The following is a 24473-nucleotide window of genomic DNA, read 5'->3' as shown; positions in this document are numbered from 1 at the left end:
AATGGTGTGCGAGTTAATTGAGCTTCAGTTCTGTCTTGCCCATTACAATAATACTCAAGCTGGTAGTCACCAAGCAACTTCAACCTGCCAGATTTAAGAAGGGGCACTTTGGCTTCTTCCAGTACAGAATGTACTAGGTCTCAAAAGTTCTTCCTCCAGCTCTGATGAGGTACCTTCCACTTTCTTCGTTTTTTTTTCACCTAGTCTGATTTTTTCCCAGCATTTATTAATGTCAGAAAATGTAGACAGTTCTGGAGTCATTCCTAGATTAATTTAATGCTCTTTATGAGGAAGTGACAGGAATGTACTGCTTCTCTTTCTGTTAATAAGAACAAATGCTTTGAAATTATCTTCTTAGCAAAGATTCAAGTTGGCTTCTCCAGAATTTTCATGTAGCTTAAAAGTTTGAGAAACCTGTCTGCCTACCTTAGTTAGTAAAGCAAGCTCTACTTGAGAGGAACACTTTAGAGGTACCCTCTACAACATTGGCTAGGCAGTTTTTTAAAAAGCCCATTTTGCAATCATTGTGCAATAATCCTGAATATTCTCTGTATTTGGGGCTTGATTCCTCCTAAATATTGCATTCAGTATGTCTGTGAGTTTAAGATAACTACTGGGCTGTTTCCTTGCATTCACTTTCAAAAATAATGCATTCACTTTCAAAAATAATGCAAGGAAACAACCCAGTAGTTATCCTAAAGTCACAGACATACTGAATTGAACACTTAGGAGGAATCAAGCCTCAAATACAGAGAATACTCATGATTACTGCACAATGATACACTTATCTCAAAAAAGGGCAAGTTCATGCTCCATTATTAGTATATGATATCAAAAAAGCTACATTTATACAAATAACAGAGTTTATTACCTGCTTTTCTGCAAAATGGTACTGGCAGAGTTTTTTCCACAACTGTCTGTCTTCACTAAGCATGTACAAAGTTGGGGTCACTTGACCCAGAGTAATAATGTCCCAGCCATCGGAGAACCTGTACAAGATGTTATTCAGCATATGGAGAGGGAGATCGCTAAGTGTAAGTCCATTGTTGACTTGCTGGAAATAAAGAGTTGAAGACTTTTAGCTACAAAAACATGACAGTATAAAGTACAAATAAGATTCTTTACTTTAGAGGTATCTTAGGTCTTAGTTTAGTTTTTTCAAATCACTGAGTAAAATCTGTGGTTAATGCTTGCCTACAATTATTCTATAACTGCTGTTGAAAATTTAAATTAATGTAAAGAAGAAGCAACAAACTGTAAGCCTTATAATTCATAGTTTTCCTACTGTTAAAATAAACATATCCTAAATTCATCATTTAGATTTCAAATAATTTTTAAATACTTCTGTTCTCTCAAAATAATATTATGCAGTCTTGAAAACTATAATCTAGTCAATTCCATCTATAGTGTGCTAAAGCCTTAACTATAAGAAAGGCATGAACCAATTATTTCTAACTTGTTGGATCACTATAGTTTCTCAATTTTTATTAACAAAAAAACCACATATCAACTTGCCTTAAGCCATCTAGAGTACAGAATAGAATATAGATTACAGGACTGAAGACCAGAGATACAAAATGAAAGCATTTTGGAAGTGAGGGGCAGAAGAGAGTGGGATAATTTCTGAAGTCTAGAGAAAGCTCCCCCTCATTTATAAATGAGTAGATCTGCAGAGATGACAGATGAGAGCACTGAGAACATTTTCATTAAGACAATACACCTCTGTGAACTGCAGTGGGGTGAGCTACAGCACAGCTCCTACACAACTAAAGCTGGAGCCCACAGTGCCAGGCGGCAGAGGCCCAGCAGGCTGGAGGCTGTGTCCCAGCTGGCAGGGAGAGAGCATGGGCAGCTGCCAGCCCCAGGGAGTAGAGCTGCCCTGTCCCAAGGTGGTGGCAGCACAGCAGCCCTGCAGCCATGGGCTCACACTTCTGAGTGCTTCCTTCCCAGCCATTCACCTCGCTTATACACCAGACTTTCCATAGAGTCATCTGGTCCAAGCACTGCTGGGGCAGCAGCACTCCTCTGCTGAGGAATGACTATGTGAGCACTACAGATGCAAGATTCCTCATGGGCTACTTCAGCCAGTGTAAAACAGCTCCAAGGGAAGTGGCACGCTGGAAGGGAACAAGCGCAGCAGTAACTGCACAATCTCAGAAGTGTCTGTGCTGTTGCCTGGCGCATGGAAACTGCTGAGACCAGGTTTCTCAGTTCTCCTTTCTATTCCAAAAGTAGCTGTTATTCAGATAACCAGCTCACACAAAAAGGACAAATTCAAAATTTCACAGCTGGAAGCCAATAGATAAAACACTTGTATGACTTTATAGTGAGCAATATCTTACAGGATTTCTTCCAGGAGTAACCCAGTCAGACTGAAAAAGTTGTCTGCTTATCATCAGAAGTTTCCACTATAAAACCGTGGAACAGGGCATACCACATGCTTTGAACACAGTCACAAGAGAAGAATCCAGATGCTGAAGTCATTATCTTTTTTTTACAAAAACAACTGTGCTAATGAATAAATCTGTAAAATTGCTACTTGAGTTGATACATCTCCAAAATGTCTTTTAGATTTTTTATTTCTTCAGTTGTAGAAAATTTATTTTGGAACTAAAAATTTGGGCTTTTTCCCCATGTCTATCTGACAAGCTAGAGACATTTTTTTTTAAAACTTATCTGAGTGGGAAAACCAATTCTATCTATGCATCTCTACTACAAAGCAGCAGTACAGACACTGTAACAGTTTTCACTAGAGAAAAGCTATTAAAACATTAGAAAATTATGTTGATGCCAATGACTTAATTTCACATTACTTCTTCATAAAACAAAACAAGTAAAACTGTTTAAAATGTATTTGAAACTTGTTTCACTTACAAATCCTCATGCAACACTCAACATAATTCTCCTCCTCTAAATATTAATGAACATGATTTAATAACATACCTTGTTCATCTGAAGATTTTTTAATTGTTGTTGCCACAGAAGGATAGTTTCTAATCGGCAAATCCAAATATTGATGTTGCCTACCAACACAGATTTTCCTACTCCCCTAATCAGTATACAGAGAGTAGAACTCAGATCCTGTAGAAGATCTTTGATCAATCGTGGATTATATTGATCTTCCATAACTGGAAAACAAAACAAACCAAATACAATTTTGGTTGACAGAGTTAACCAAGCTAATAGCTCAAGCTAATCAACACTCCTTTTTTAGATTAATTAATTACAACTCAGTTGTTTTTGTACAAATAACTGCCCTAATTTCCACCATGACATTCATTGGTGCTGTTCCTTATGTGCAAGATCAATAATGAACAATTTCACAGGCAAATTTGATGCAAAAATTCATGCTATGCATTTAATAAGCCTAATACTAAACAGGCAGGTATAAATCCAATTTCTCCAGCTCAAAGCACACAGTATAACATCTCCATTTAGTGTGGTTACCATAAAAAAATAAAAATCAATATAATGTAATGACTTTTTCTTAAAATAATCAAAATGTATGTTTTTTGAGTCTCAGTACATCATGCAAACTGAAACCCAAAAATTTTATTAACCTAAAAGCTTTCACATTTTGTGAAGAGAATAATTTAACAGTAACCAATAGTTTTTTAATAGAACCTAAATGTCACAATTTCACCAACCTGCTTTAATAGACTTTATTCAATAACAAAAAGAAAATAACTTACTGCAATCATGGGATGGGAAGTATGAAACCTGGCATAATTAAGAATGCTATTACTACATCTTACAATGTAAAAATGGTAATAAGACTAACAACAACAACAAAAAAATCAATTGATAGCTTAGTTACAGCAATTAAGTCTGAACAGTAAGATTAGAAATCTTTAGGTCTTACCTTTCTGCACAATTTTGTCCAAAATGTTAAAGTAGTTCTTCTGTGCTGCACCACTCAGTGAAGTTAACTGGGATTTTGCAATTAACTGCAAGAGCTACAACAAAAAATTAAAAGTCAGAAGAATGACAGAAGTAAAGGATGGTTTTAAATGCACATTTAGTGCATACACTTAGCTACAACAGCCTGCATTGGCATTTTGTGAAAATATAACTACAGGTTTCAGAAGACAAAGTAAGACACGTGGAAAGCTTTAAGCATTCCTAGTGGCATCCCATGAACAATTTTTGAAGGATGCATGCTTTCAAAATACTGTACAAGCGCTTATCTTTGGCAAAGCACGTGACAAACTTTATGAGCTGTAGTGAAGCGAGTCTGTTTTGGGGGCTCACAAATACAAATGTGAACTTGGATGTGGCTGGGTCCTGAAGTCCCTGACATATTTGGTGGCCAGGAACATCACTCTGAACTGATACTAGCTACCAGAATTACACCTTCTGAGTGGAAGTATCATACTGGTCAAACTGAAGTGTGATGGATTTCGTGCACTGCTTTCTACTCATGGAGAGGAAATACCCTATTTTGCCTAAACTAGGCAAAACCAACTTCTGTATTAGACCTACATTCAGGTCTCAGGTAGAATACACCACACCAATCTAATAATGAGCAGTGTATAAACCACATCAGTAACTTTCTCTTAAGTATTATAGTAAGAATCTCCTAGCTGTCCACACATCTGTCTCTGAAACCACTGTGAACAAAAAAAAAATGACAAGACTGGTGGCAATGGTTTAGGGCAAAACAATCACAACAGCTTAAGTTCTTGCCACACAGGAATGACAAGCTATAGCTACTAGAGGCAGCCCTTCCTCCATTCTGGCATATTTGCTCTTACATTTCAGATTAAGTTTTGTAGCTGATAAGAACCATTAGCTCTTCAACAAAAAATGTTCTCTTATTATGAGAGACTTTGATGCTGTGACACCATTGCAATGCTCAGAGGTGTGGCACTGAGCTTTGCAATTTGCACTTTGTAACAATGAATTCAGAACAAGTGATCTCAACACACTGGAAAGGGAAAGCATGGAGCAGAAAACAGCATTCCCTACAGAGTGTTCCAGTATAAAGTAGCACCAACTGTTGGCACAGAGGATGAAAAAGACTAAGCTTGCAAAAAATTATATTGTACCTTCATTTCTAATACACCAATTTGACATTTCACTCAACAATAATTTTCCTTGGGACGAACAAAGAATACACCTGTTCTGTCCCTGATTTAATAATGTTACTTCTGGCTCCTCTGCATGATCTCTGACAAAACATTACGTGCTATGAAAGAAAGAAATTGTCCTGATGTATTTAAATACAAGCAATCTAGTCTCAAAAACTGTATAAATAGATACCAGGATCTCTTTTTTGGCTTTTTCAAAACCTATTAGCTTGATTAATAATTGAGAACATACCTAGAGGTCTCTGGCAGTCTGCCAGTTCAAGCAAGTAGGTACATTTCTCTTGATTAATTAAAAAAAAATCAGTTATGTTGCTCAGTCTAAAAATGAAATTAAAGAAACAAATTCCATCTGATTGATTGTAATGAAGATTCCAATTTCAGTGAAAGTTAATATGCAAGGATTAAGACAATTGTAGCAAAAGGTAAGTAGCAGGGAGTACGAGGATCTCACACACTGATACACGCAGAGCCACGGCTTATGTTGTCTACTAGAGATTGTAACTTAGAATGGATCTCTGTTTACGCAGAAACATTTGGAAAAAACCCACCCATATCAAATTCAGTGTATCAGAATTTAACAGCTACAAAGTTATCAATACACTGCAGCACCAACAAATACAAAAGAACTAACTGATCCTACCTTCTCCCCCTCACTGCCCATCCTTAGAGAGTCCTGGACAGACACCAATATTAACTCTTAATAATGAATGACATATTTTTAGTTAGTTGGAGAATCATCTTGATGATCTGGGATCAAAGAAGAGCTAGGGTAGGGTTTGGTCTTTAAAAATAGTATTCTTGAGTCATACCTTGCTATCAACAAACAGCCACCGCCTCAGAGGAACTGATGCAAAGACATGATCAAAGTTTTGTATTTGTAAAACAATTCTAAATTTTAAAAATTCCAAATAAATTCTAAAACATTTAAAGGATATTGAAAGTCTATCTACTATTTTAAATTCACTCAGATTTCTTAGGGTCTGCTATTAGCAGAACAAGGGTTTGGACTGCAAACCCGAAGAAAAACTGGTCAACGTGCTTATGCTGGACTTGACATTTTGATCAACTATTTTGAGCAACCCAGTTTAGGCACTGCAGCATCTAAAACAAATGCAAAATTCTAGATCTGCTTTCCTTTTACCTGCTTGCTATTCAAGTCAGATGACCAAGGTTGACATCATTTATACCAAATCACCTTTTTTAAAGTGCTTTGGTTTTTCTTCTTCTGACTATTCAAGGCTGAAAAAGCTTGGGAAGGATCAAGGCTCTTGATTCTGCTCCCAAAACAGCATTAAAAAGTAATGTTCTAAACCACAACACATACATACATATATATATATAGATAGCTATATATCGAGAGATATATATATATATATATCTATATACACACACCAAAAAAAAACCCAAACCCTGCAAGGGGAACAAACTAGGCAAGTACCTGGAAGCAAATTCTTTTTGATTTGTTTCCATATCTCTCGTTTTTCTGCAAGTACAATACATTGCCTCATCTTCACAGGGATGAATAGAATGTATTTTCTCTACAAATAGTCCACAGGCTAGTGGTAAGGGTGTTCTCCTGGTATGTTGATTTAATTTTTATTTGTCTTTTCAAGTTCAGGATGCATTCCAAGAAATACAGTATTTGTGAACAGCCCCACCACTGAACAGTTCACTTTAGTCCTGATACGGCTCACATTTTGAGCTACTCTAGGAGCTGGGACAAGCACTTTACTACCTCAAGTTAGATAATAAAATAAACTTGGGGCTAGAAAGAGACCAGTATCCCCAAAATAGGCATTTCCAAGTGGGCAGCTGGTGAGGCATTGAGGTAATTAAGGCTGCAGTCTCAAGTTATAAGGAATGTGAACAAAGGTAAATGCATAGATATCTTGTCCTTGATTAAAAAAAAATCTGCAATGAATCACAGCACTGGTAAAAAGTTGCAGAAGATACAGAAATAACAAAATATTTGTATATTGACTATTCTTCTGGAAATTGTTATTTGAAACATATTTGAGATGCAGCAAAGTATATTTAAAATTAATAACACTTTGCTATTTTTGGTTGTACAGAAGTTATTTTACCTTTAAAGAGAGTTCATTACCCAGACTGATGAACAACAACTGAAACTACCACGGATGTTCCCCCTTTTAAATGACACAGCACACTGGCCATCACCATCCTCCTCAAGCTATAGGCTTTCAGACAGCCATATAATGAGTTTTTACCAGAGAAAATTTACTCCGTTTGAAGCTGCTACTTGCATTATAAATTACACACGATCAGGATATGTATACAATTACAAATCATCATCTGTTCAGTGCACAAATATTCCTTTTGTACACACAGGCACATCATGCAAGTGCATTTTTACAATATACATATAAAATAAAGAGCTTACTTTGACCACATAATTGAACCTCCTGATGTCCTGAATCGCACTCGAAAAGTCCAAGCGGTTAAATGCTTCTCCCAAGGTGCAATAGCCATGTCTCTGAGAAAGGGAAAATACACTTTAAATGGAAGGAAACAAAGACAAAACTGAGCAAAGCATTCTGACATGCAGCTGATGCTAATGGATACCACGCTCCCCGGAAATACAGTGCCTCTGGACTGAAGAGTTATTTGTTCTACAAGAAATTAAATGAAACAAGACACACTATTTATAACTATCAGGTATGTAGGCAAGGCCTTTCAATTCATATTAAATGTGTAATCTGGTATCACTGGTATTTGATTTCCCTGGGAATCTACTCCATTCTTGCATGGCCACAATGCCGGCACTCCCTCGTGGCTATCACAGTCCCCAGTTGCCATGCACATGGAAGAGCTTACTTGTACAGCTGTCTGAGCCTACAGTTATGAGAATTATCTGATTCACACTTGAGGGTCAGAACACAGCGAGTTGCTTCTGGAATCAGAAGAAAAAATGGTCTCAACATCTAGAATTTATTTTCCAGGTGCTAGAAGCTTAGGCACTTTTTTTTTTTTTACGCACCAAGAGCAAAAGCAAGTGCATTTTCCTTTGGTACTTCTGCACTCCTAATGTGAAAATGGAAGTCTCAGAGGCTGTTGAGAACAACTTAAGGTGGTAGAAGCAGCCCAAAATTACATGGGATTACGTAAACTCAGTACATTTAGAGCCACAAAGCCCCACTGGAGCCCAGGGCCAAATAAACTGAGGTTAGGAAAATCTCTGACTGCTAAAAGAGTCTCGCAGAGCAGTGTGCTATTATGGTTTAATTAGCCCAGGGAAGGAGAAGGATAAATAATTATTTAAAGCTCATTCCTAGACAGATTTCCTTGGTAAATTATGAGATGTTGACAAATTTTGAAGTTACAAATAATGTTCCTTTTTGCAACTCAGTGAATGCTTACCATGCGGGATGGAGCAGTTAAGAATTCACTGCAGAGTGGTGATAATTACTGCCTGTTGGTTAATGCCCAAATGCAGGATTGCACTGCTTGCTCATTCAGCTGACACACCTCAGACCCAAGCACACTGTACACCTCACAATATGCACACCTTGCTTAGCTAATAGCAATGAATTAACACATACAGCCAACAAAACTTTTGTTGAAATTTAAATATTTGTGGCTGTTCTCTGGCTAAACAGTTATCATTAGGTCATGCTTAAAACATTAACATAAGAGACATTTCCCTGAACAGACTGCTATGAAACTACAGCTCTACCTTTCCTAGTGTACCATCATGACAAAATTATCCAAAAACCATCTCCAATTTCATTTCAGGCACACTTGTTTTGGTTTCCTTTAATTTCAATGTTCACCCATAGCATGTTTCACATGTTTTTTTATCAAGACCTCCCTATCTGTCATTTTGCCCTAAAAACAGTTTGGAAAGAAATGTTTCCTAGTTGTGAGACCACTATTTCAAAATCAAGAAAGATTATAACCTGTAAGAAAAACAAGAGCCTCCAAATTATGTTTTAGATTAGCTTAAATTGTTGCTCTGGATTTTTCAGTTCATGTATTCTTATTCCTCGCTACTTTTTCAACCTACTACTATAAGCTTTTCAATTTATACAAATAATTACTTGAGAGATAAGTGCTTAATTCTAACCATCCCTTGTTTGTTTTTTATACTAAAAACCCAAATAAACCTGAAAGATGAATGGTCAAATATTAGAAGGTAACCAAAATATTTTCTCCACACTCTGAATGGACAAGGCACAGAAGCAAATACTCACACATCACTAGTACACCAATACCAAGTCGGGGAAAAAAATAATCCCTTTATATATGGGTTATGAAGGAGACCAATGCATGATTTTAGGCTATTTGTATTTTGGCCTCAATGTACTTTTGAAACCTCAGCTTAACCTTATCATTCAAAGCACCACAATGACTGGTGACAGTCTGTTGCCCCCTGCTCCTTCTCACCCTAATTTAAGACAGCAGAGAGGGAAAAAGCATGCTTGAGACTTTTGCAGACCAATTGAAGTAATCTAATCTAGAAGATAAAGCAGAAAGAGGGCTGTGAATCTGGAGAAAGGCTTTAAAGTACCCTTCAGATGTAGATGGGCAGTCTCTGGGTCACTGGTCTATAAGGTCTGCAAAGTCTTGCAGTATTTTCTTTTATGTAAGCTCTCCTCCATAGCGTGCCCTTCCTGAGTAGAAAGCTCTGTATCGTCTCTCTCAGCTCTAAAATGCAAAGCTACTTTTGCCTGCATGACTACAGTCATCAGCCTCACCTCCTTCCCTCTCTCCTGGCTAGCATTACCATGTGGATTTGAAACCTCCTTACTGGTGTTCAAGTTTCACACATCTCAGACAGCCATGGCAATCAGCACAGGAATGAAACTCACACTTCAAGACAGTTTAATCTCTACATACATACAATGGATGTATTTTAACTTTCCAAGAGGTCACTCCAAGAGCTTTCATATTCCCTTTACAGTTACATGATACAGTTTATTTCCCAAACTGAAAGCATGTGGACTTTGTTGAAAATAAAGATTCTCTTAGTAGCTTGAAACTGATCTTTTACTTCCATTCAAATTTACACCAAGATCCCAAAATATCAGGTGGCTGCCTGCAAGCAACTTCTTTGGAGATATTTCTCTGGTTTTGCAAATACTTTCAATTTTAGTTTAAAGAGACAGTAGAAAGATAGATGGGCTTAGATAAGTAGTGAAGAACTGTATGTCTGTCCTTTCAAGTTCCCACATCTCTGCCACAAAGACCTAAGGAGAAGTCATTTTGCCAGCTGCCTTTGCCTCACCATGTGCAGGTGTCCAGTGTTGCCAATGAAGTGAGTTAAGTATAACCCCTAAGACCACACGGCAAAAATACTTTTTTCAATATACTGTCTGTCAATTAAGAACCACAAAGATTGTAGAAATTCACCCACACCATGCAGACTTACTTCCTTGGTGCTTTCTTTATGAACATAAATCCACTTTTCACGATAAAAACCTAAAATAAAATCAAAATATAATCATTTCAGGCTTCCACATTAGTTAATGCCTTCCAGAAACTCAACTAAACATACAACGTTCAATAAAATGCTTCATAAGATAGTAGAACAGTTTTAATGAAGGAAATTTATAAACTATGGAAAATGTAAATAAAAATTGTCACAAGATATGGACTCCATGAAAATAATAGAAAAGTTATATAAATATTTCTTTTTTAAAACCACAAGAGCTGGCACACAATTGGCAGATGAATGACAACTTTTGTCAGCTGTGACCAATCACTGACATAACAGTGGTCCTAGATAATTCCTGACTTTTTTTTTTTATACAACAGGCTGCTTAGCATTTGGAAGTACAGCAGATATAGACAACACTTGTTCCTGACCACTCCACCCCTTTAGTCCATTTTCTTCTGTACAGGTGCCTGCTCTAAATTGACTTGGTTCAACTAACTGCAGACAACTGCAGGGAAGGCAAGGATACAAAACTAATAAAGGCAATCAGGCTGACCTTCAGCTTTTACAAGTCTTGCATGTTGTCAAATGAGACATACATGCCCTTGAATCTTCTGAAATACCTGAAACTCAGACAAGCCTGGAGAGGCTTGCAGCTTTCTGCAACACCATCTTTCCAACAGTTTTGGGGATACGCAAATAATGGATCATTCCAAGACCAAAGCATTAGAAATGCCAAGTAGCTGCTAACCAATTTAGCTTTTTTTACCTACTCTACCAAATTCTCTGCTTCGATAATTTACTTGCTGTCATACACATTTGCAGTCGAAAGTACTACCAATTTTTTACAAATGAGAACTGATAAAATGGCTTTCATATCTTAATTTTTTAAAAGGGATTTGTCTCCAAGAAATTCAGTACTGATAAAATCTTTATCAAGAGATACGATTATTATGACAAAATATGTTTATTTATGAACTGATTCTGAGTTGGTTGACTAATTAAAACTTGAAATAAACAAAATAAACCATCTGCTTTGGGAAGCAGAAGCTCCCATAAGCATCCAGAAGAAATAAATCTAAAACTAGTGCACAAAACATAACAGTGGTTAGTATCAGAAGACACCTAATACTCAGCAATTACTATTCCTAAATGAATTACCTCTGAGTCTTTGAAAAAAAAAATCCAACACAATAAATGATCAATAACACAGTTTCAGTTAAGACATATCACTTTTGACACCAGCATTTGTTGCCAATACAGAAATAGGCATAATTTGAAAGGCTACTCTATGGGTGAGTAAAACATAAATATTATAACATTCTCTGAACCTACACAAGTCTTCTAAAATAAATGAAAAACCCCAGCCTTACATTGCGAATCTGTGTTATTCCTAAAATGATCTTTTTTCCTTTTCTTGGCTGCAAACTCACAGTCTTCAGTATTGTACCCTTCTTCATTCTCATCATCTCCAGTTATGATACTGAAATAAAAACATCTAATTAGAATAGCAGTAATCAAATATTTAAGATGCATACATCTTACAATTTTGTGCATTAAATTCTACCAGCTGAAAAGAAATCATGTTCTTAATTAAGATCCTCTACCTCATTGTCTATAGCAACATGTATCTGGAGAGAAGCTGCCTTCTTTTCTTCCCAGAGGGGTTGAATTTTATCTCAAAGTGATTAATACATGAAAGTATCTTCCTAAAGAAAAAATCATTACTGACATTCCGGAAGGACTACTAAGGAGACAGAACTAGCTGGACAACTGTAAAACTCTGCACAGTTCTGGTGTACAAAAATCCATTACTTGAAGTGGACCAAGCCTTCAGTGCACACAGGTAAAAAGTCTGTGAAGAACTATTGCACATCCTTGCACAGGCAGAGAGCCAGCAATGAACGACAGCTCTCTTACTACTGTCACCTCTGGGGCAAAGAAAGTCCTTCTTTTAAGACACTTTTGATTTACAACTCTGCACATACTGCAGGTGTCACGGCGCTGTTTTACCAATGATTTGTACAGCATCAAGAGCCAAGTGGTCTGTCACTGCCAGAGAGACTCAACTCCACCTATGTCACTTCATACAGTTAACTATGCACCCCAACACTGAGGGCTATACCAAATGCTTATGAATATTGAATACATAGTGTGAATACAAAAAAATACACATAAATCATTTAAAATCTTTTTTAATAAGCTAACATCTCTAAATGCATTTAAAACTGTCTGTGCTACAGGAAATCTACACAGCTTCATGAAATTTTCATTTCATTTTTGCAGATAACTATAAGGACCAGCAACAAAGATAAGAATGGGTGTTCTCTTTTCTAGCACTGAGAAGAAAGATACTTCATATGAAGGCCACGGTCTTGCACAGATAAGAATAATGAAGGATACATGGTAATGAAGTTTAACTGGGGAACTTACATATTTCTACATTACTGCTGTTTGGCAACAAAGTTGTATACGAAACTCCTCACATTCATTAGTATTTTCAATCTAAATTGCTTTTTATCACTGCCAGTTTGAACTTCACATTAAAACAACTGAACACTGTAAACTGAAGGACAGAATCTTTTTCAAAAAGAACCTGTATCTGGGCATTAAGTAACAAAAATCAAATTATTTTAGTCTGTTGCTACTACTTTACAGAGTTAAAATTTTCAGGTTTGAACCATCTGTTAAACAACACTGTAAAAATTGTTTGGCTTTTGAATTGTTCTAATCAGTACATGCTAGCTCAACTTAAAGATACACAAGTTGAGAAGATCTAGAAAAAGAAAGTTGGTTATTTTAGCTTTTTTTTTTTCAGAATTTAAACCTAACATACTACTGCATTCAGATAGTGTTTAATACAAGGTGATTGCGTTATTTCGGTCCTTAATATTTTTAAAGCAGAGGATAAAAGCTCAACATTAAATATTCTATGCAACAGTGCCAAATATCACATCTGGTCAAACAGCAAAAGAGTTCAGAGGGAAGAAACCAGCAAGAGACAAAAACAAAACATAAACACAAGTTATTTGATTATGTAACATTCCTCTCAAGCAGTTTGTTTTTGTGGGGTTTTCCCCCCCAAAGCTATCATATAGGAAATGTCTAAACTCACTAAAATTAATTTAATTATGATTTAACATATTGGCTGCATCACCACATCATGTGAGAAGCTATGGCAGAGTCTGAAGAGTTGCTACAGAACCAGAAATTGAGCCCAAAGCTCCCAGAGTTTTATCATCCTAACAACAGATACAAGACTAGGGAGATAGGTCCTGATACTCTGCAACATAATCCAAGCAGCACAGAAACACTCTCATGCCCCTTGACCCAGGGCAAGCAATGGGGAGAGGGTGGGAGGCCACATTCCTGAAGGCCTGCTTAGAAGAGGAAGGTTAATATGTAAAGATTCCTTCTTTTGTTCCTGGATCCAAGTGTCCCTAGAAAGTAATTTAGGCCAGTAACATACCTGAAGTGATTTGAATCCCACTCCTGACACCCCATGAGATACACTCCCCCAAGCGTCATATAAATAACTAAGGCAGCTTCAGGAGTCAATAAATGTAAGGAATTGTGAAGATGAAGATGGTTATTTCAAACACCTTTATCTAGCATTCAAATTTGCCTGTGACATTCCTGGAATTCCTTAAGTCACTTTAGAGAAAAGACAAATTGTACTGTTACCTCTGAGGATCTTCTGACATGAGGCTTTATTTCCTCATGTTCTGTCCCACTTCACATAGAGAGTCTTTCCCTACTCATCTGTAAACAACACTATTCTTCTTGACAAACCTTTAGTCTGAAAGCAATGAACGAAAGCAAGGGTCCCACAAACATCAGAAGAACAGGACAGAAGCACAGAGTTACCCAGTGACTGCTAGCATTCCTTCCAGAAATCTGCAGAGCTACTTGACAAGTAATAAAGCAGCTCTAGTGTTCCAAAAGCAACCCCTGCCCCCTCAAACACCAAGCTAAGATACAAGAAACCAAATCAAGTGCTGCACGTGCCATATGGTGTAACAGAAGCCTTAATTTAGCGTTTTTATTATAATACTGCACGTGACATTTGAGTGCACCTGGCAGGATTTAAATACATACATAATACTGACAATTTACTGCTATTCTTACTCTCTTGTCTTGATGACACACTTCATAAAAAATTATTCTAAAGCTTTTAAAAGCAAAGTACCTGGTGTCCTTAGAACTATAACATCTTAGATAGATCATGCAACAATTTCAGTTTTTCCAAAAAAAGTAATTTCATAGCAGTATTTAAATAACCTCTTGGGTATGACACTTAAAATGACGGAAAATGTGACAGGGCTATCTGAGCTCCAACTGTTTTCCCTCATCCCCTTGATTCTTTTCTCACAGCCCTCAACTCATGCAATTATTCACAGAGACACACTATTTTAGAAGTGCCTCTCACAGCTTGACCATGGAAAATCCTAAGTGCACACACCAAATGATTTTGTCATTTGACAAATATATTGTAATGTTATCTGTTAAAAGATTCAAATCAAAGGACTTCTATTCAGTGCCAAAATCACTCTTGTGAACACTGTGTCTCACAGAATTAGACAAGAGACACTACAGACTGAAATGACTACCCTGCCAGCCCAAGTAGCTCATATGAACCTAAAACACAAAAAATTAAATATCACCATCATGAAAATCTTTAGTCTAATTCTCTTTCTTTTACCTCAAAACAAACATGTAAGACAGCTTTACTCCTAAATTGCAGGCTAATGAAAGACACTTGCATACAATTCTGTAAGGCAGTTCCACCTCCACCAAGTTTCTCTCCACCACAAGGCTTCAAGGACGCAGTGCCACAGCACTGGAAGTGTCTATCTTTGCTTGAACTTACAGGCAGCCATGGCCAGCATTCACATCACAGAGCTTGAATGCACACAGCCCAAACCACATTTCCAGCTACTACATACTTTGATCACAAGACACTCTTAGGTAAATAACTAACACCTACTGAAGTGATGGTCTCATTTTTTTTCAATCTTAGTTTCCATAAAAGATCTAAAGTGCAATTATTCAAGCATTATGCCAAATAATTAAAACTGTTCCTGCACAAGTGATTATATTTGCTCAAGCATGGTTACCATTAGGTCCACCAATTTTACTAATTCAGCAGCTGGATTCACCAAGGCATTGGATGACTAATCAAGCAAAGTTAGAAGTTCTATTTTAACAAGAACACATTCTTCAATTTAAGTAAAGTATGTGTCTTTAAGGTTTATTTCTGAATCTGTTTGTGATCAGATCTTCGTAATTTCTGAAGAGAAAGTATTTGCAATGGGTAAAGGACAACGTTTGGCAATCAACTCTAGCAACACTTTCCCAGAAGAGAATAGAGGCAAAACTAGAAAGGGTTTCATTAAACTACATAGCTTGAGTTTATTTCTTTATAAAGGAAAACTGCTATAACTGCTCCCTTAAATACAATACTAAAGTACTAACTTAAGAGATTCTTACAGAATATTTTAGTGAAAAAGATTATTCCTTAAAATGGATATAAATTAACAAAACCCTGCTAGATTGGCATACACTATCATCCCTATTCACAAGGCAGCTTAAAGAGAGACAAATAGGTATTTTTGTACTGTTTGTTATAGGTTTCTTCTACAATGAAGCACTTTATCACATCTCATTTTTCTTTAGTGCTACATCATGTTAACAAATCTCCTAAGCTGAGTTATCTTCAATATGCACCATAATTATTTCCAAACAGCATAAGATGGTACAGAGATCCAGCCAGCAACATATCTTGCACTGCTGTATGACAATGTGAAGCCCTACCCATGACACAGAAGAACCCCAAGCCTAGGTATATGCTGATACAGACTGGATAGAAAGTAGTTTTGCAGGAAAGGAGCCAGGAGTCTGGAGGATAAGTAGCTGAAAACAGGTCAGCAGTGTGCCCTTGTGTTGTGTTAAGCCAACTGCACCCTGCATTGAGCCATGGGAAGTGTCTCCTGCAGACTGAAAGAGGCAAACATCCATCTTTATTTGGTATGAGTACTCATCTGGAGCACTGTGTCTAGTTTGGGGCCCCCCAGTACAGTGCAAGCATTGTCATACTGGAACAACTCCAGTGGGAAGTCACCAAGCTACTGGAGCATGGGTGCACAAGGGCAGAGAACTGACCTTGCTCAGTTCTAGGAGTTGGTGGTGGAGGGAAATCTAATTGTTGTCAGTTATTAATATGAGGCTATATTTAAGATGTAGTGAGACTGTAAGGCTGGAGGAGGTGGGCAGTAAGTAAGTCAAGTGGTAATGGACACAACATGTGATAAGAGAAATTCTTACTGGAAGGAGGAGGGCAGGGAGAAATGATACAATATAGAACAGCACAACAACAAAATAACACTGACAGTAACAGAACTTAGAACAGGAACACAGAAAAGAACTTCCATTCTTGGAAAAGCACAAAGCTGAACTGGGCAAGGCCCTGCAGAACCCAACCTCACTTGGCCTTGCTTTAAGTATGTGTTTCAACCAGATGACACTCAGAGGTCATTTCCACTCAAAATTGTTCCATAATGTTGTGCAAATAGACATTATTGCAGTTTAGTGGCAAAACTTAACTGGCATATAAAAAGTTCAAGTTACAATCATAGATCCAAATTTAAAAGTGTAGTGAAATCACTCCAAAGTAGTGCTACAATGCCAAGACACACCAACTTGAATTCTCTAGTCTGAGTTTGAACAATATACATTTTTAATTGAATAGATAGAAATAAAATTAAGAATCAAAAAATTAAAGCCACAGTTTTTGGCTCCAGATGAGCTCAATTCTAGGGTCTTCCAAGACTAAGTTAAAAAAAAAAAAAAAAGAAAAGAAAAGAAAAAACAATCAATCCAGCATCTTTGCTCAAAGAAGCCATAAAAATACCTCACCTTGCTCTTTGGGGAAAAGATACATATATACACTTACACACACACAATTATGAGCACAAGTCTTAATGGTATTCACAAAGACTGATAATTCCTGTCATACTTATCAAACAGTATTAATTAAGCAACCTGCATGATATTTATTTTTGAAGCAATTTGCATAGTTGCTAAATACTTTAGATTTCCCTTACTTTGCCAAGTATATTATTAAAGATATAAAAGAGAGAATAGTTTTTTCAACAGTATTTAAGGCAACTTCTATGGTGGAGGCTTACTGAAAATTCTTCCAGACAAAGTTTTGTATCCACAGTGGCCAGACTGTGTGGATAAAGAAGCACAAATGAGATCAGTGACAGATTAACACAAAAGGAAAAAAGGCATGAAGGAAACAGTAGGTTAAGCTTAATAATAATGCTTCATTGCTTGATAACTCCCTTGGGGATTGTTTTACAAATTTAGAAAACCACAGGTGTGTGACTACAGCAAATCCTAGCTTCCCAGTAAATCCCTCTCTAAACCAGATGAGTTATCTTTTACTGGACTAACAACAAAACCTTGAATGTTCCTTTTCCTCATTATGAGCACATTATGCTGGAATTTATGACCAAGAATCCTACTCCTGAGAATTACTTCTTTGTGGAGAAGTTTGTTTTGACAAAACAATTTATATCACACCAGTCTGTGGCCATTTGCAAAGTATTACTTTATTTACCTGATCTCTTTCTCCCCTGTCCTACAGGAGCACATACAGTCATCTATTGTGTTAGAGAATGAGCATTAAGCTACCGCTGATTGTACATTTGGAGCAAAGGCATTTTATGGCTGCCTAAACTAATCCAACACCCACTCAGCAGAAAGCCTTCATTCACTTCCAGGTTCAATATGCCTGTTTCACTTGCAATTTACAAGTGTCACTTTTACCTTTAAATAGTACTCAACAGGCACTGGGGGCAGGGCTTTTTGTTGGGTTTTTTAAAAGTATTTATTGTTTTATTATTTTGAAAGACATATAGGCTAAGAAGGGATCTGGCTGCCCCAAATAAGCAACTCACAAAGCAGTGACAAAAGACAGTCTCCACAGGCATCTCCTGTCTGCCTAACTAACAAAACACATGACTGCATTTGTGTACAGATGACATCAGCTACCACAAACAGTTGCAATCTGAATGGAAATTAAGTCAATTTTGCCTTCCCACCTGCTATTAATTCAGGCAGAATTACTTTTTTTTTTTTAAACTTACACAGTGTGGCTGATATCATTCAGCTGATTATTCCCATCCTCAAGTGCATGACTAAAGGTTTCACATCTTTTCCATCCATCTTCTGTTTTAACCCATCTCCATCCAGGGGATCTCCAGTCTTGGCCCAAAAATGGCATGGTTTCTCTATAAGCAGGAAGAAGAGATTCTTTGTCTATTATTTATTAAAAACATTTCAAGACTTCCTGTACTTATTTCAGTTTTCTCTTTAGCCTTAAAAAGAAAATACCTTGAGAAAAGTTCTCTGTAAAGCATCGTAAAGCATCCTTTAAAGAAACAGATTCAGTGGTTTAAGTAGATTGTTTTATTCTCCAACAACATTCTTCTTGTATTTCAGCATTTTATCAGATCAAGATCATCAGATTTCCTTGTTCTTTGGAGAACAAGGAAAAAAATCCTGGTAGCCCATGAATGGAATGATACAAAAAAAAAAAAATTATATCAATTATATAATGTGTTATCTGCTCTGTCATGATCAAACAGATTAATGTGAGTAATAAATGGTTTTTGAGAGATTAACAGCTCACAAAATCAACGTTGCTCCTTTTGTTTTTTCTAATCCTTACAAGTACTGAGTTCATGGTACAATGTGTAGTGATGTTTCGAGATAGGAATTTTAACATTCCCAAAAATCTTTTTATGTTGTTTTTGACCTCCCACGCCAGCCTATTAAGCAGATACCAGGACAAAAGGAGACTGCAACAAAGTCCATTGTGACATGTCTCCAGAAATTCCTACAAATAGATGCAAGTCATCACAGCTATATCGCTCAGTGTTCTGCTACCATTTTTCAAAAGTGAGATTCACTTCTGACACATTAGGAATTTGAACAAAGCAGTTTTCTACACTCAAGAGAATTATAACCTTGCCAGCTTTTGCTCTCTTCTTCCCATTCATCACACAAACATATTGCTCCTTAGTTTAACAAGAGATTTCACATGCAAGTTATAGAGGAAAGATAGCATTATCATGTTCAAAACACATGTTAATATATAAAAGCAACAGCTTTGGTCCTCACAAACATGCATTTTCTAATATTTTTTCTACTTGAAAAAAAATATTAGGCCCCATCAGTAAACATCACTATGAATTTATTTAAAAATTTGCACTCTTGACCAGCATTTGCCCAATATATTTGTTAGAAGAGGATAAAAAGCCAGAAGAAATATAGGCTGAGTGAGCCAGCTGGGTTTTTCTTTACTTAAAAATCTGCATAGCATGCAAAACAAAGTGCATTGCCTAGGCCTCAGAATTGACTAAAGTCCCCTTCCTACTAATAACTCAGCTTTCCTCTACTCCTAATAAGAACCTTTTCCAATATTTACATCATCCATTCCTCCAGTTGCAACAAACTTCACTCATGCCTATCTGCTTGTCCAATCCTTTTACTACTTCCTAGGAATAATATGAACCATAGAATGGTTTGGGTTGGAAGGAACCTTAAAGATCACCCAGTTCCAATCTGGGTGACACCTTCCACTAAACCAGGTTGCTCAGAGGCCCATCCAATCTGGCCTTGGATGCTAAAGAGTATGGGATACCCACCACTGCTCTGTGCCAGTGCCTCATCATTCTCACAGTAAAGAGCTTTTCCCTAAGACCTAACCTACACCTACCTTCTTTCAGTTTGATGCCATTCTGCCTTGTTCTGTCACTACTTTTTACAAGGGCCTTGTAAAAAGTCCTTCTCCAGCTCTCTTGTAGCCCCCCCCCCCCTTTAAAGGGCTGGAAGACTGCTCTAATGGTCTCCCCAAAGCCTTCTCTTCACCTGGTTAAACAATCCCAATTCTCTCAGCCAGTGCTCATAGGACAGGTGCTCCAGTCCTCCTCTGGACTCTAACACATTCACAGCCTTCCTATGGTGAGAATCCCAGAGCTGGATGCAATGCTGCAGGTGGTGTATGAGGACAGCAGAGGGGCAGAATCACCTCCCTTGACTCACTGGCCACACTTCTTTTGGTGCAGCCCAGAACACCTCCGGCTTTCTGGGCTGCAAGTGCACATTGCTGACTCATGCTGAGCTCCTTGTCAACCAACAGCCCTGAGTCCTTCTCCACAAAGTGGCTTTCAGTCCATTCTCTAGCCATCTTGTACTTGTGCTTGGGACTGCCATGACCCAGCTGCAGGACCTGGTGCTTCACCGAGTTGAATTTCAGGAGGTTTGCACACACTGACTTCTGTCCTGCCAAAGTCCCTCTGGATGTCATCCCTTCTCTCCAGCTTGTTGACTGCACTACATAATTTGGTGCCTTCCAAAAACTTGCAGAAGATAGACAGTGGGATTGAGCGTATGTCCCCAACAAAGATGTTAAACAGGCCCAGTCCCAATCCCAACCCCTCAAGAATGTCACTTGTCACTCATCTCTACCTGGACACAGAGCCATTGACTGCAACTCTTTGAGGATGACCATCCAGCCAGTTCCTTATCTACCCAGCAGTCCATCTGTCAAATTCATGTCTGTCCAGTTTAGAAACGAGGAACTTGTGTGGGACAGCATCAAATGCTTTTCACAAGCTCAGGCAAATTACATCAGTCACGGTGTGACCCCGTATGACCTCATCCACCAACCCTGAAATCCCAATGCAGAAGGCCACCAGACCTGTGGGGCAGGATTTGCCCCTGGTGAAACCATGCTGGCTCCCATCCTCACACAGCCTAACGACATCCCAACACCCCACTCGCCCAGGCAGGCTCCACACACCTCCTCCAGACCCCTCAGTGCCGCCCGTCCCGCCTCGCCGCTGCCTCATCCGCCCACCCTGACTTTTAACACCTTGTCCCACACACCTTCAGCTCCACATGCCCTCAAGAACCAACCCCAAACCCCTCAAGCCACGACTGCCCACGCTCAGCCCCAACCCCGCGAGCCGAGGGGGCTCACACACACGGCCCCACAGGCGTCCTCCCGCCCCAGCTGCCGGCCCAGGCAGGCCCGGCCGCGCTCACCGGCCGCGCTCACCTCCGGCCGCCGCTGCCGCCGCTCCCCGCCCGGCGCTCGGCCCGGGCCCGGGGCTGTTGCCGGAAGTACCATGGGCCGCTCTGGCCACGCCCCCCCGCGCTGATTGGCCAGCGCCCGCCGCGCTTGTTGCTACCCGGCAGCGCGCGCCGCCATTGGCGCAGCGGGGCGGGGCTGTCTCCGCCCCGGCGCGAGGCGGCCGCGTCACGTGACGGGCGCCCGCGGGCCGCACGTGCCAATGTTTTGGTCGGCGAGGGCGGGGCTTGTGGCGCGCGCGGGGCGGGGCGTGGCCCCCCGGGAACCCCCCGGTGTGACCCCTCCCCCCCGGGTGACCCCCGTGTGACCCCTCCCCCCGGTGTGACCCCCTAGGGAACCCCCCGGTGTGACCCCTCCCCCCAGGGTGACCCCCGTGTGACCCTCCCCCCGGTGTGACCCCCTAGGGAACCCCCCGGTGTGACCCCTCCCCCCAGGGTGACTACCGTGTGACCCCTCCCCCGGTGTGACTACCGTGTGACCCTCCCCCCGGTGTGACCTCTCCCCTCTCGGTGAGACCCCCGTGTGACCCTCCGGGAAACCCCCTCGGTGTGACCCCCCTCCCCCCCCCCGCCGGTGTGACCCCTTCCCCCCGGTGTGACCCCCTAGGGAACCCCTCGGTGTGACCCCGTGTGACCCCTCGGGGAACCCCCCCCCCCCCGGTGTGACCCTTCCTGTGTGAGCAGCGTGTCCCACCCGGTGTGCCCCCTCCGTGTCACCGGTGTCACCGGTGCGACCCCTCTGTTCTATGACCGGCGTGACTCCCCGGCATGACCGCTGTGTGTGACACGACTCCCCCCGCCCCCGCTGTCACCCTGTGTCCCTGGTGTCCCAGGGGTCCCTGGTGTGCCCTGAGTGCCCTGCTGGGGTCTCCCTCTGTGTGCCCCGGCTGTGCCAGCGTGCCTGGAAAACCAAGTTTATGGAGGGCCTCGTTTCTTAAAATTTCAAGTCATTAATATATGATTGTATAAACACTTCAGATTTCACTTAAAAGCAGTTATGGAGAAAACGATAAAAAATAGTCAAGGCATAATAGTAAAATTAAAGTAGTATTTTCAAACACTGTAATTGGTCCTTAATTTTCTGTTGTATAAAAAGGCTTTATTATTTTAACTATTTGAATGCTTGGGATTGACAACACTACAATTACTGTATCTTGTCCCTACCTGGAAGCAATCCTTAATCTTTTTGCTAGTCTTTCCCATAGAAAATGGAGTTTATGAGCTTATAAAATAATTTCAGTGTCATAACAGCACAGAATTCAGCAAAGACTCAGATTTGAAGGGCTTATTTTCTGTCTTTGGTCTTGAAAAACTCACATGAGTAGTTATGTCTGGTCTGGGATTCATTGTGTTCTCAATATGTTACTATTAATAATTAAACTAGAGATAGGATTCCTTTCTTTTCTTGAAGACAGAAAAAAAAAAAAGAAAGTTAAATACCCAAATATTTTTCAAGCCCTCAATATCCTGGCACAAATACAGCCATGGCAAAGGTGCTGCCTTTGCGCAGCCAGAGCCTGTAGGCCACTCTCTCTGCCATTGCCTGATTGAAAACATTCCCAGTCCTGCACTGGAAAACGATGAGTCAATATTAAAAACTCTCACCAATACAGTGCCAGGAACATGTCAATCTCCTTTTCCAGCCCATGAAAGGATTTTTTTTGTTCTTTGCCACCTGGATCTACAGAATTCCATCATAATGTGCCACAAATCCTTCTGTCTCTAGGATCCTTCTACATTTTCTGTGTTTGAGGTGTCCTGTGGTGTGTGGACATACAATGAGTACTCAGTTAACTCATTGCTCTGGTGGGGTTGCTCCTTTAGGGCAGGCTGGATTCTACTAGCAGAGCTTCATGAGAGAAACATCTAATCCAAAAGTGATGCACTTCAGAAAATACGCTGCTGTTCTCTTGTGTTTACCAGAGGAGTGAGCAGCTTTAAAACCATGAAAGGCAGTAAGCAAGAGGTTACTTCTTGAAAAAGTGCAGCATTTTGGGAAGGACTCACACTGGAGCAGTTTGTGGAGGATTCTGTCCAAGGGGAGGATTTCCATGCTGGAGCAGGGAAGCAGCATGAGAAGGAAGGAGTGGCACAAAGCGTCATGAAGGGACCCCAGCTGTGGATGGGGTTGTCACCTCATCTCCCTGTGACACTTGTGGAGGAGAAGAGGTGGCAGAAAAGTTAAGAACAAAAAGTGGAGTTGTGTCTGTGAAAAAAAGGGAGTTGACAAAAAGGTGCTTTTGTTTTTTGTTTTTTGTTTTTTTTCTCACTGCGCTATTTTTTAAATACCCAATTTTTAATTCATAGCAAATTAAATTAATCTTCCCCAAGTTGGTTCTGGTTTACCTATGATGGTAGTTGGTGGACTATGGTTATTGGTGGATGGTAATTGGCTCTCTGTAATTATCTGGACCCAGAAGCTTTTTCATTATTTTTTCCCCTGTCCTGCTGAAGAGGAGGAGTGAGAGAGCAGAGGGGTGGGCACCACACTTCCTAATATCATAGAATGGTTTGGGTTGGAAAGGATCTTTGAAGGTCATCTATTTCCAATCCCCCTGCCATGGGCAGGGACACCTTCCACTAGATGGAGCGTAAAGCTCCATCCAGCCCGGCCTTGAACCCTTCCAGGTGTGAGGATCCTCAGCTTCCCTGGGCAGCCTGCGGCAGTGGCTCACCAGCCTCCCAGGGAAGTATGGCTCCCAGGTATCTAATCTAAAGCTACTCTCTCTCAGTTTGAAGCTTTTCCCGCTTTTCCTATCAGTACACACCCTTGTAAAAAGCCTCTCTGTGGGTTTTTTCTAGGCCTTCTTCATTTACTGGGAGCT

At 39.7% G+C, this 24473-nt stretch overlaps 1 protein-coding gene across 4 annotated transcripts in view; it reads right to left on the bottom strand.

The window, feature by feature from the left end:
- Window positions 1–21766, bottom strand: part of FBXO25 (F-box protein 25) — a 34000-nt gene extending 12234 nt beyond the window's left edge. For 2 of the 4 annotated variants that reach the window (XM_038132880.1, XM_038132882.1), the window contains exons 1-8: window positions 21617–21766; window positions 18639–18782; window positions 11859–11968; window positions 10480–10529; window positions 7492–7584; window positions 3863–3956; window positions 2944–3128; window positions 872–1054 (exon numbers count right to left, since the gene is read on the bottom strand). In XM_038132880.1, the coding sequence (XP_037988808.1) occupies window positions 872–1054; window positions 2944–3128; window positions 3863–3956; window positions 7492–7584; window positions 10480–10529; window positions 11859–11968; window positions 18639–18775 (852 nt within the window). In that variant the 5' untranslated portion in view covers window positions 18776–18782; window positions 21617–21766. Of the gene's footprint in view, window positions 1–871; window positions 1055–2943; window positions 3129–3862; window positions 3957–7491; window positions 7585–10479; window positions 10530–11858; window positions 11969–18638; window positions 18783–21603 lie in introns of those variants that run through there. The other 2 variants (XM_038132881.1, XM_038132883.1) reach the window with 2 other exon arrangements.
- Window positions 21767–24473: the final 2707 nt, after the last annotated feature.

This window comes from Motacilla alba, chromosome 3 (genome assembly GCF_015832195.1).
Source record: "Motacilla alba alba isolate MOTALB_02 chromosome 3, Motacilla_alba_V1.0_pri, whole genome shotgun sequence".
Classification (NCBI taxonomy): Eukaryota; Metazoa; Chordata; class Aves; order Passeriformes; family Motacillidae; genus Motacilla; species Motacilla alba.
The sequence above is the reverse complement of the archived record's forward strand: the minus strand, read 5'-3'. Positions and strand labels throughout refer to the sequence as shown.